Source organism: Polistes canadensis, unplaced genomic scaffold (genome assembly GCF_001313835.1).
Source record: "Polistes canadensis isolate GaletaPanama2010 unplaced genomic scaffold, ASM131383v1 scaffold_27, whole genome shotgun sequence".
In the NCBI taxonomy this organism is placed as follows: domain Eukaryota; kingdom Metazoa; phylum Arthropoda; class Insecta; order Hymenoptera; family Vespidae; genus Polistes; species Polistes canadensis.
The window spans coordinates 82,684-95,823 of NW_014569574.1; the positions used below are offsets into that span (position 1 = coordinate 82,684).

A 13,140-nucleotide genomic window follows, 5' to 3' on the forward strand; every position below is an offset into this window, starting at 1 on the left:
TTCTGTTGTATCGACTGTTCAGATTATAATTAAACGAGAGAGAGAGAAATATCCTAGTACGAATAAAAATATTAAAAACATAACAGAAAATTAATCTAAAAATGTAATAAAAATGATTTCGCAAATAATAACGATTGCCCAGTCTTAAAACTTAAAGGTAGCTTGTTTTTGGAGATCTAATTATTTCTAAAATTATAATACAAGTGAAATATTATATTGAACATAATATGACTTAATAGAACTTGAAATAATAATCCAGAACGAGTATGATATACAATCTTAATCATTTTTATTGTTTACATTCATGATCCTTGATAACTTCTACGTGTAAGATAACTTTTATAACGATGTGTTTTTATTACATATTTAAATGCATACATATACAAGAGAATACACTTTTGGTGTACAGTGTATATATTGCGATGTATTATATAATATAAAATACGATATTTTATCAAAGTATTAAAGTTAAAACTAACCTTCGTTATATATTAATCAGTCTTTTATATATATATGTCACGAAATATTACTATTTATATTTCGTCACCGTTAGTAATTATTTAAACCGGCTGCTGTTACAATTAAGACGCGCAGGCGTATTAGTAGACTTAGAAAGATTCGGTAACGCTGACAACGTAGCGACAGAAGATATAGAAAGAGTTAGGAGTTGTCTAAGCAGAGACGGTTAGGGTTCGAATTGCGGATCAGTAATAAGACAATAAAACAAGAGTGAATATTAGCTGTAAATGTTGTTTCTCTTATTTGCAGGTAATGTAACTAACGTACATAGTGTAGTTTTAAGTGTAATTTGTATTAAACAATGTAAAGCAATGCAGATAATGTAATTTAGTGTAAATAATGTTAATAAAATAATCGACTCTTATTTGCAGAAACTCAAGGCAGTTATATTTCCTAAGATATAAATCCTTGTAAGAACAGTATAAAATATACCTTATATATATATTTATATAATTTGAAGAGAAAAATTTGTAATCTTACGTTTAAAAATACAAAACCATCTTGAACTATACAACAACGAAGCTTTAAACAAGGAGGACGATCGAGATAGGCGTTCTCGTCGAATTTGTGACGTTGAAAATGAGGATACATCGGGTACGATAATTCTCCACAAGGGCGGCGGTGGTGTTCGAGGGTTCAGATTTTAGTACGTATATGTGTTGCGTGTGGTACAACTATATATATTTAAAAAATCAGACCATGCGAATCGACGCGCTCTCTAGTGGCAATAGAAATCATCCTCTCATTGTGAATATGTAGCCACATTTATAACACTGCGATTGTCCTTCTTGTATATAGGCTCCGTGTATACAACCATTCACTGCCGCTGCTTCTACATAAATGTTAAAATGTAGTCATGATGACTACGATCTGATTGGCTCTTAATTTTTACAAATCATGGTCGATCAATTTAACGCGCGATAACTGCATGACTTTGAAATTATTATTTCGATATATTTAATATCATATCAGTTAATAATTGATTAAAATTATGATAAATGAGCAACATTTATAACGACGTATTGTAAGCAATCAAAATCAATCGATTAAAGTTAATTTAAAATATTTTATAAATAATAAAATATAAAATAAGCAACAACAATTTTCAACTTTGAACAATTTGTTTGGATATAAATTCTTTATCTCTATTCCACAAAATATTGCAAATAGTATTAAGTTGGTAAGAACAGTCAAAGAGTTCTGATCTGTTTGTTAATTTATTTGAATCAATTTTAATAATCTTCACCTTCCACTTATCTTCGAATTCTTTAACTTGAGTTTCTTCTACCATCGAATTCGACCATGGCTTAAATCTGTTAACGTTAAATACAATGAAAGTAATGATTGTTTATACTTAAATAATTACTATTTATAATAAATATAGTTTGTATAAGCTTACTTTGTGCCAATTACTATATTCGCTGGTTTTTCTTTGATTGTACTCATTGTGTTTATCAAATAAGGTATGTCGTTAAAACTCGTTATATCATCGAAGGAAAACACAGAACATATTGCATCTACTTTATCTTTACATGCCTAAAAAAATATATTTAAATATATTTTTATATATATATATATACTAACTTTTAATATTTTTATTAGAACGCAGAAATAGATGTACTGGTAAAATATGATTATATTTTTTAATACTGCTCTCTGATGTATCCCAAAATTGTAATTTAAATAGTATAACTTTATCCCAGATTTTCACCGGCCAAAAAACATTTGTTTTTTTGATACCATTAGTTTCGATATAATTATTGGGTTCTGGAAAACCAGCTAAACGTGTTATGACAGAAGTTTTTCCTACGCCTGATCTACCAATCATAAAAATTTTGTAAGTAACTTCCTCGATAGAAGACGGCAATGATGGTTTTTCCAAGATACCTAAAAGCGTAAGATATTTTCTGTAAAATCTTGAGAATCATCGATAGGATTTATACTATAAAATAAATAAAAAGAAATTAATATAAAGAATGTACAATAATCATTTACCATAAAATCGTCTCTTCTTTGATGAATTAATATAAAAATGATGCATTAAAGATTCACCCTCGGCTGAGCTTAACCAGTTCATATTTATTGCATTCATGATGATATTAAATAGTATAATTCAATTCCTAAAAAGGTATATACATACACTAAATAATATAATATCACATATTACAAACTTATAAATTAAATATTCTGTATCAATTACATAAAAATACAAAACGTAAATAGTAAAAAAACATCACGCTGGCACATATGTATGTATATAGATATATGTTAATATATATATATACCACATATGCATGGAGCCTGTATATAGCTCCGTTCACATATGTATCAATTATAATAATCGACGAAAATCGATTTCGATCTTTGGGATTAGGTTTATTTATCAATATATCGAACGTATAACGATATTATCTAAAATTTGTTGCCTTGTTCGTTCTCTTTCGTAGAAAGGTGCAACCCAACGGTATTACCCAATAGGAATAAATCCCGCCTTGCATAGACCAATAAGAGTTGGAGTTATCCTGAATATTTGAATGACAAGCATTTCCATTAGCCGTGAAGTTAGCAGTTGTATGACATCTTGTGTTACATTGACCAATAAAATCCACTGATCATACGTAACGCGTTGTTTGCAGTCATACCGCCATATTGTATATGCAGCGCGGGTTACTGGCGCGTGTATGGGACTTCTTGTGAATATTTAGTGAAGTAAAAGTGAGTCAATCGTCTAAATTCCTAGGATAATACACGCTATGGATCCAGCTAAATTAAAAGTCGTTGAGTTAAGGGTGCAGCTGTCTCAGCGTGGCCTTGACACGAAGGGCAACAAAGCGGTTCTTGTTGAGAGACTTCGGAAGGCGTTGGAAGAGGAAACGGAAAACAGTAAGTTTTGCCTTTGAAACAGTAAACAACTTACATCTACAAGCTTTCCCACCATTCTCCTCACCCCTTTCGTAAACATCCTTATCGATTAACTTATAACGTACATTACAATGTCTTATTATTCTTATATTACTAACAACATTTTTATAACACTATAGATATTATTCTTATATTACTACAACATTTTTATCCATTTCCTATCATTTAACATTTAACATTAGTCATTGTTATAGCCTAGTCGTTTTTAAGTTGTATTTATTAATATCGTATCGTTTTTAAGTGTAATATTATTTACATTATGCAGATATTTATTTATTTTCTTTATTTTATATATATAATCATTAATTATAAAAATATTTATTTATATTTTAGAACCCGAACAAAAGATGACTGAAAATACAGAAAATGTAGATGATACCGCTTTGAAGGAAGCGAGTAAAAAATCAGTCCAACTGCCAAAAACACCAAGTCGTTCTTCTAGAAGTTCATCCCTGACGCCAACAAAAATTAGTACCAGAAGTACACCAAAGCATCTAACGACAACAGTATCTACTAAAACATCTATGCCAAATAAAGATATGGAGAAAACTAAAGATTTATTGACTACGATGGGACAAATTCCAAAAGATGATACAACTGCTGAAAGAGATTTAAAAACTCCTCCTCCTCAAAAGGATAATGAAGAGGAAGATGAAGAGGATGAACAAGATTCTCCAACAACGTTTGTACAGGAAAAAGTACAAATGTCTATTTCAGAAGATCTTAAGGAAGACTCAAACGAAGATAAAAAAGAACAAGATAATTTATTAAAAGATGATATAGACGAAGATGCATTATTGAAAGACAATCCAGAAGATGCATTATTGAAGGACAATTCAGAAGATGCACTATTGAAAGACAATTCAGAAGAAGCGTTACTGAAAGATCCATTAGAAGATGAACTTGTAACAGATTCATTGGTACAAGAAGCACAGGAGCATGCTGAGGAACAATCTTCCGAGATACCAGTAGATTCTAGTGAAAAATCTGAAGATAACACAAAAAAAATGAACGAAAGAGAACAACCTGATGTTGAGATGGAAAAAGAAGATGAAACTGTTGATAATGAAAGCAATTTGGAGAATGTTGAATCAATAAATGAAAGTAATCAAAATACATTGAATGATGAATCACAAGAAGATATAGAAAAAAGTGTAATAGATAAACAATCAAAGGATGATACTTCCGATATGGACTGTGATGTCGAAATGAAAGAAAATGTAGAAGCAATAAAACATGTAACTGAGGACAAAAATTTGTCAATGGTAGGGCAACCGATTTCAGTTATTTGTGAAAATCAAAAAGAATCTGAAACAGTACAATCAAAAGATAACAAAAATGTTAAGGATGAAGAAACAAAGGTAGATAAAGATGATCGACAATTATCAGATATTAAGGTAATAACTGAAGATGCATGTAATGATGCCTCGGTAGGTGACCAGGTAATTTCATATGAATGTTTAATTTCTTATTTTATTTTCTAATGGATTCTATTGTTGATAATTGAATTTTTATTTTTGATCTTTTTACTAAAGGATGTAGAAATGGTAGAAGTTAAACGTGAAGAAAACACAAAGGAAGGTAGTAAAGACTGGAATATGGATCATAATGATAGAAAACGTAAAAGATCTTCTAGTCCTCAAGAAGAATTGCCAAAATCTCCTTCATCGCCTTTATCAGAAAATGAACCTGAAATTGATGATACTGCTGTAGTTCTCTCTTGGTGTAAGTTATTAACATTTTTAATGTTCTATGTACATATCATATTATATAGTATTTTTAATATTCCATTGAAAACTTAATTGATTATGTTATGATATTTGCAGATGATTCAGATTTAAATCTACTTATTGAAAAAAATAGTTTCCTATCTGCTACGCCGATGCACAACGATGGTTTTTGCTATATATGGGCAGGAGCTAGGGCATCTCATGGCTACAAAAGTGGAAAAATTTATTACGAAGCAAAGATTGTTGATCACTGTTCCATTAATGCGCAAGACGAAGAATATTCGCACGTACTTCGTGTAGGATGGTCTGCTTCTCATACTTCTATGCAACTTGGCGAAGACAAATTAAGTTATGGTTATAGCGCGACGGGAAAGAAATGCATAGAAAATAGATTTGAAGATTATGGACCTCAATTTACTAAGGACGACATTATTGGATGTTACGCAGACATGTCTCTTGAAAATAACGTCGTATTATCATATACACTGAACGGAAAAGATTTAGGAACTGCATTTTGTATACCTAGAGAAGAGCTTGGAGATAAAGCATTATTTCCGCATGTTTTAAGTAAAAATTGTACTTTTACTTGTAATTTTGGTCAAGAAAAACCATGGTGCGAAGATATATTGAAAGGATACAATATAGTGGGTAGCACTGATCTCAAAGATAGAACTCCAGGACCACGAAGACCGGAAAAGAAAGAAGATTGCGAGGTTCTAATGATGTGTGGTTTACCTGCAGCTGGAAAAACAGTATGGGCAACAAAATACGCAGCGCAATATCCAGAAAAAATGTACAATATTTTGGGTATAAGCACGCTCGTTGATAAAATGAAAGTACGTTCTTCAAATATAAATATTTTATTCGTTGTTTATCATTCATAAGATTAATAATTGGAATTTTTTTTTATTTAGAACATGGGTCAACCACGGAAACAAAATTACCATGGTCGATGGGAAGTACTTATTGAAAAGTGTACTCGTACATTAAACAAATTATTAGAAATGGCATGCAGTAGAAGACGTAATTATATTTTAGATCAGGTGAGAGATAATATTATTAAAATATAAACATACATCATTGAAATTGAAAGATTTAATTCATATATTTGTATTTACAAGACATTGTAATTATTGTAACATTTATATTTTATTTCTTTTTTATGAAATTTATACAGACAAATGTATATCCTTCTGCGCAAAGACGAAAAATGAAGAATTTCAGTGGATTTCAACGTAGGGCAATAATTGTAGTACCAACAAATGAAGAATTCAAATCACGCACTGCTAAACATGAAGCAATTGATGGAAAAGCTGTTCCTGATTCCGTAGTCATGGAAATGAAAGGTTTGTTTCTAATTGTTCGTAATCATTTTTCTTTTACGATATCAGAAAGTACTAAATTTTAAGGATTGTATAAAATTGGAATACATTATCGAATAATGTGGATGCATGTATATACAAGTTGTCTAATTAAAATGTTCAATTTTAAAGCCAATTTCAGTGCTCCAGAGGTAGGAGAATCTTTCAATGAAGTTAATTGGGTCGAACTTAATAAAGAAGATGGTAAAAAATTAATAGAAAAGTATAACAAGGAAGGAAAGGAAGCTGGTTACGGACAACAATCAACCAGTAAACGACCAAGATTCGAAAGAAGTGAAGGTCATAAAGACAGCCGTGATTCACGAAATAGTCGTGATAGCAGAGATAGTCGTGATAGTCGAGATAGTCGAGATAGTCGAGATAGTCGAGATCATCGGGATCATCGTGACAGAAGAAATAATTGTGAGTAGTTTTGTTTTTATTTTTTCCCTGTTTTCTCGTATAATAATAATAATAATAATAATAATAATATAATTTGATTATGCATTTATATCTTTGCAGACTCAAACAGAAATCGTAATTCCATGTGGCGCGGCGGTGGTGGTGGTGGTGGCGGTGGCGGTAGTAGTAGTAGTATGGGAAGTTGGAGAGAAAGATCTATAAGAGGAGGTCATATGAGACATAGTGGTGGATATGGTCCTTCAAGCACTTGGAGAAGCAGAGGTGGTATGCTTATCCCACCACATCGTGGAGGAGACAGGAGAGGTGGAAATAATGACAGAAGAAGTGGAAATGATAGAAATCGATCTGTAGCACGACAAAGTGGTGGATGGGGTTCAGCTAGGTATAAGATGTTTTTAATTCACGCGCGATGTACCTAATCGATCATTTGATTTCGTTGTTGTTATACCATCTATTAAAAAAATATATATATAAACATTAATTGCTTAATCTTTACTTTGGTTTATTATTAGTAGTTACCAAGGATCACAATCATCAGGATGGAATCAACCAGGTGGTGGTAGTTGGTCAAGTAGCAGCCAATCCCAAGGAGGAGGTGGAGGAGGAGGGTGGGTACAAGGAGGATGGGCAGGTCAACAGCAATCAGGCAGCTGGAAGAGTTATGGCCAAGGATCGTACAGCCAGTGTAGTTACAATCAGCAAGGTTATGGCAATGGAAATTGGAACCAACAGTATTATAATCAGTATTGGGATCCGCAGCAGTCAAGTGGGCAGACAACTGCAGCTGGTAGCCAAGCTGTAAGCAAACAATAATCCCCAGCACAGTAAATGTTACCAGAGTGGAACAGAAAGTAAGGTATAGATGCCTTCTTTTCAATATTTCTTGTTTCTATACTGTTTTGCTATTATTCACATATTTACTATCTTATATGTAACTAGTTTAATTAGCTGAACAAAATATTTCGTCTTACACTGACGAATTACTTTTAGATTTCTAAACATGGAGTTAAAGGAGTATGCTAAAAAAATAGCATAATTCGAGACGTTACATATTGCATATTACATATAAAAAAATTATTAAAATGACTGTGATAATACATCAACGAAGAGAACAATCGCATATCTAAAACTTATTTTCTTTTCTTTTTATGTTTATATATGTATAAAAAAAGAAGTTGACGAAGTTTTAAAAAATAATATTTATATTGCAACACGTATTTTGAAGAAAAAAAAACAAAAAATCTGAATATGTTCACAATATTCTCTATACATTATTTTCTAGAAAAAGGACCACTCGCTCTACCTCACTTTCTGATTCTCATTTAAAATACAATAAATAAAACTGTACAAACACTAATGGTATATATTATAGACTAAATAATCTTGTACACACACACAAAAATTGAACTCATGAATAATGAGATATTTTTTAAAAACAACACTTTGAAAAGTAAGTGTTTTATATGCATAAAATAATATCCGTTTTTAAAATGTATTAAGATTATTTGCTTATAAAAACCATGGTGGATATTATTTAGTAAAATAATCTTGTCTTTAATATTGCTTTCTTTTATTTTATTTTTTAAATATTTTTAAATATTTTGGTTATTATTACGAGTAATTAATTTCTTTCGAAGACGATAGTAATCGGCTTTACTTAAATTTATCATACAAATATAGCGTGCGTCGATAATGAATTTTGGATGTAATAGACTTGAAATGATATACTTTAAATATACGTATATATATACATATATATATTTATATATATTTATATATATATATATGTATATGAGATATGTATGAATATTCGTATTTACAGATAAGCACAAGTGTAACAGAAATCTCTGAGGATTCAGAGGCTAAGTATAATCATCCACAAAGATGGCAAGGATATACACAGACATATTCTTTTCCCAATCAGAATGCTACTACAGACGTCCAACAGTCGTCCCATCAACACAAGTAGAAAATATATATTTCTAGATAAAAAAAAATAAAATAATTACGAGTAGCAATAATACATTCATTTATTTTTTATTTTATTTTTGTTTCATTATCTTGCAACGTGTACGTTTTTGTAGGAAATATTGCATAAATAGCAATAAATGATATGCTTTCGAATGCTTCAACAATACAATACAATAAAACAATTTTAAAGGTTATACAAATGATATGGTATCGAAATTCTAAATTATCTATTATACAAAATGATGGTGCGTTGAAAGTTGTGCAGAAAATTAAAAAAATCATTTTACAAAATTTAATTATTATATCATAGATAATAATATCACTAAATATATAAATATATATATATTACTAAATATATGTATATAAATATATTATAATATTTATATATATATATTTATTTACATATACAGTAATCCCTCCATTTATATGGATTCATTTTAACGTGTTTTTTGAACTACTAAAGCACTAATGTCTTCACGATATGATGTTATAGGTAAACAAATTTGGAGAGTCATCAGTGTATTTTATTTCCTAATTGCGTAAACTTACATTTTTACCCTAGTAAGAATTGTATACATAATTGAGAATGTGGAACGGGTCTTATTTTAAATGATTTTTTATGGTTCCGTTTACGCTATTTCTGTATACACAAAGGGGGATTACTATATATACACACACATATATATACACACATATATATATATATACATATATATATATATGTATATTTAGTTATCAATTAAACGTAGTTCTAATTCTGCAAGTGCATTAACATAATTACATTGACATATAATCGATATGATTAGTATAATTAGTACTTTTATAACGAGTTTATAACAAATGTTTAAAGAGGATTATTACTAACTATGGATACATTACATGATTAGCTTTATGGCAATAATCTTTAACCATTTATTATTATTATGATTATTATTATTATTATTATAATTATTACTATTATTATTATGATTATTATTATTATTATTATTATTATTAATATTATTATGATGACGAAGGAAACAATGTAAATATGTACATATCTCATAATTGAGTTATGCAAAAATAATAATTGGTAATAATCTATATTTATATTTTAAGAGACAAATTTTTAAACAAATATTGTTGTATTTTGTCACACAGAAACAAAAATTAACGATTAAAATACCCATTTTGTTTAAACTTTCCCCATATCATAATACTGGTGTACAAAAAATATGGCAATGAATAAATTATTCTTGGACTTGTGTTTATACAAAATTATTTTTTATTACGCTGCTGTGTGGGAGGTTGTAAAAAAAAACTATCTTTATCATTGTATAAAATCTAGAAGAAAAAAATTAAAAAAAAAATAATACAAGTAAAAATATAAGCCTCTTATAATGTTCGGTACAAATGTCATAGAGAATGATCAGAGAGTTGCGAGAAAAAAAAAATATTTTTATTTAATACCATTTTCTATAAAGATAATAAAAAAAACGATCGATTGATTTTGCAAAATAAAAAATATATAAGAGAATTAATTATATATATCACGTGTAAATTTACAAATTATGATAAAATATAAGTAACAAAAAACAATATATACTTTATTTGCTTATGTAGCATGTTAAATGTATCTGTAATCCAGTGTAATTCCTCTGTCTATATATTCAAAAAATACTAATAGTATGTTTTAAAATTATACAAGCATTTTTTGAATTTTTTTTTTTTCAAGATAATATATTATTAATTATAGTATCATCTTAAATTTTTTGCTATAGAAAATTTAAAAGGTATCGAATTAGTAATCTAAAATAATATATATAAAAAACAGAAGCAAACATTTTTTTTCATTATTATGATGAAGTAAGAAATGTCATGTAACTAACTGTGTTGTAATATAAGCACTTGCATTTTAAAAATATACGTGAATAATTAGGGTTGATATAAGAATGATTAACCCTATTATAATTAAAATATAAATTTTAAAAGATAAAAAATTGGTAAGGCAGATAACTTGGCTAATGTTTATACTTACTATCAAGCAAAATTAAAATTTTAGTAAAGTGCATGATACTTTTACTATTGATTATCAAAATCTTGTTATCTGCTCTTCCTTTAAAAAAAAAAATATTGTACAGCGAAAGACATTTCTAACAAAGAAACGTCTTTACCTGATACGTAAAGTTGATTATAAATTAGAATTTAGATGATTATATATTCAAATTGTGAGAATGTTAAAAGAAGTATGAAGAGAGAGAGTGTGACATATTTTATAAGAAATAATAAGAAAAAATCTATTTAAGCTAAGCATGGGATAGTATAATATACCATATAATGTTACCACAATTCAAAGTTTCACAATATTTGCAATGCCTTCTGTAAAATCACCCAAATGCGTCATATTCGAAATTTTTTCTATACGAGAAAGATTATATATATTACATAATCGATAAATTTAATTGTTAACGAAAATATGTACAAACTTATTCAAAGAAATAAAAGATTTCTTCTACCTAGTTTTATCAATAATTATTATATTATAAACAATATTAGTAATTAGTGTATATTTTCTAAATAAACTTGGATATAAGAAATCAAATATTAATTCGCTATCCTTTTAGTCCTATATCGTTGCATTAATAATTAAAATTATTACTATAAATTATTAGTTATAGAAAAAAGATTACATTGTTGCTAATATTTTGTTATATTTATATTCCTCTTGTTAATGTAATCTTTTAAGATATATATTCCTTTATATTTATGTATATATATGTTTATACAATAATTTCAATTTCTTCATTTCTACGTAAAAGACAATGTTTTATTACAATTATGGTATTGGAGGAAAGGAATAAAATTTTCGAATAAAACGCATGCGAGTGGACGAAGTATAATTCGATTTTTATGTGTATATATATTTATCTTTTTCAGAAAGAAATACAGGAATCTGTACATAATATTCTACTTATACAATTTAAAGAGTTGCCGCTTGTTTGTAATAATCGCAAAAATTTGTTTGTATAATTTTAATGAAATATTCAATTATTCGAAGAGTAAAAAGTATAAATTTCATTACCACGATTCTTGTAGAATATAACGACAAATATGTATTATTTTTAATCGAGATTACTTTGTTTGTCTCCACGGGCTTATTTTAAATAATCATCTTTCCTTTCTTATTGTTTTCAACGATTTATTATTTCGATCAAAATAATTTAGACGTAAGACGAAAAAAATATTGGGCGAGATAACCGATTACGTGTTTTTAATTATTACACCCATTAATATGTAAGTATTTTTGTAATATTATAATAAAGTGTTAGAGTGTGTAGATATACTTCGTTGATTTTTATATTTGCTAAGAAAAAAATTTGTAGAATTTCAAAACGATTGCGGTATAATATTTCAAAGAAAAAAATAAACGAATATAAACGCGCATAAACGATTAAAAAATAATTCTTAATTTAGAATTATCTACTCGTGTACATGTATAGGATTTTTTTATATTTTATTATGTTTGATGACGCACATTATTTTATTTACTTTTATAGAATGCATGTAATTCTTAGATAATGAATATTTGAAGGACACTTAGTATAAAAGTTATATAATACAAGTTTATATATTTGAATATATCCGTGTCGATAGTTTCTTGTTGTAGATTGCGATAACATAATAAACAACGTCATGGTACTATTTATGTTTATATATATGTAGCAATAACGAAAGCATCTGGAAAGCCTAAATATACATATTATGTGGTGGTATTACACATTTCCAAACGATGATCCATGTTACACTATTACGATCATATAAGTGCACTGTATACTTTATACTATATAACTGTAGAATTGTGAGCGATACTATTTGAACTATTTTAAAAAAGAAAAAGAAAATTATCTGTCATGGATAATATAGCTCAACGGTCTGTATAACTACGTGTTACTATTAAGACTTTTTAAGCTTCTTAAATATCCAATGTTTAATAAAATCACCATTCGCTAAACTAATTTAGTATCCACAATACCTCCACCCTTGTTAGTCCCCTCCTCTTATACAAATATTTCTTTTTTAATATCCTCCTACTAAAAATATAATAAAAAAAAATCATTGATTATAAGTGTAAAACAAAATCATTATATGTTAAAATATATATTTAATATATTTTGTTAATCGACCGATCTATAAATATATATATATATATATATATATATATATATATATATATT

The 13,140-nt window shown here is 28.2% G+C and overlaps 2 protein-coding genes across 8 annotated transcripts; one reads left to right on the forward strand and one right to left on the reverse strand.

Moving 5' to 3' along the window:
* Nucleotides 1–1,452: 1,452 nt before the first annotated feature.
* Nucleotides 1,453–2,964, reverse strand: LOC106783922 (REM2- and Rab-like small GTPase 1). 2 transcript variants are annotated; one of them, XM_014742936.1, is made up of 5 exons: nt 2,805–2,964; nt 2,515–2,639; nt 2,141–2,406; nt 1,919–2,055; nt 1,453–1,832 (listed from the first exon to the last, which is right to left on the reverse strand). In XM_014742936.1, exons 2-5 carry the CDS (start codon nt 2,609–2,611, stop codon nt 1,625–1,627), a joined length of 708 nt encoding a protein of 235 aa, XP_014598422.1. In that variant the 5' UTR covers nt 2,612–2,639; nt 2,805–2,964; the 3' UTR covers nt 1,453–1,624. The 2 variants fall into 2 exon arrangements, with proteins under 2 accessions (XP_014598422.1, XP_014598424.1); XM_014742938.1 differs by lacking the exon at nt 2,805–2,964 and adding an exon at nt 2,720–2,760.
* A 191-nt stretch (nt 2,965–3,155) lies between these two features.
* Nucleotides 3,156–9,252, forward strand: LOC106783921 (heterogeneous nuclear ribonucleoprotein U-like protein 1). 6 transcript variants are annotated; one of them, XM_014742930.1, is made up of 10 exons: nt 3,156–3,402; nt 3,775–4,883; nt 4,977–5,166; nt 5,268–6,007; nt 6,086–6,214; nt 6,349–6,517; nt 6,665–6,955; nt 7,055–7,337; nt 7,468–7,753; nt 8,778–9,252. In XM_014742930.1, exons 1-10 carry the CDS (start codon nt 3,273–3,275, stop codon nt 8,922–8,924), a joined length of 3,474 nt encoding a protein of 1,157 aa, XP_014598416.1. In that variant the 5' UTR covers nt 3,156–3,272; the 3' UTR covers nt 8,925–9,252. The 6 variants fall into 6 exon arrangements, with proteins under 6 accessions (XP_014598416.1, XP_014598417.1, XP_014598418.1 ...); XM_014742931.1 differs by having other exon boundaries at nt 7,471–7,753; XM_014742932.1 differs by having other exon boundaries at nt 7,468–7,811; nt 8,778–8,831.
* The last annotated feature ends 3,888 nt before the right edge of the window (nt 9,253–13,140 follow it).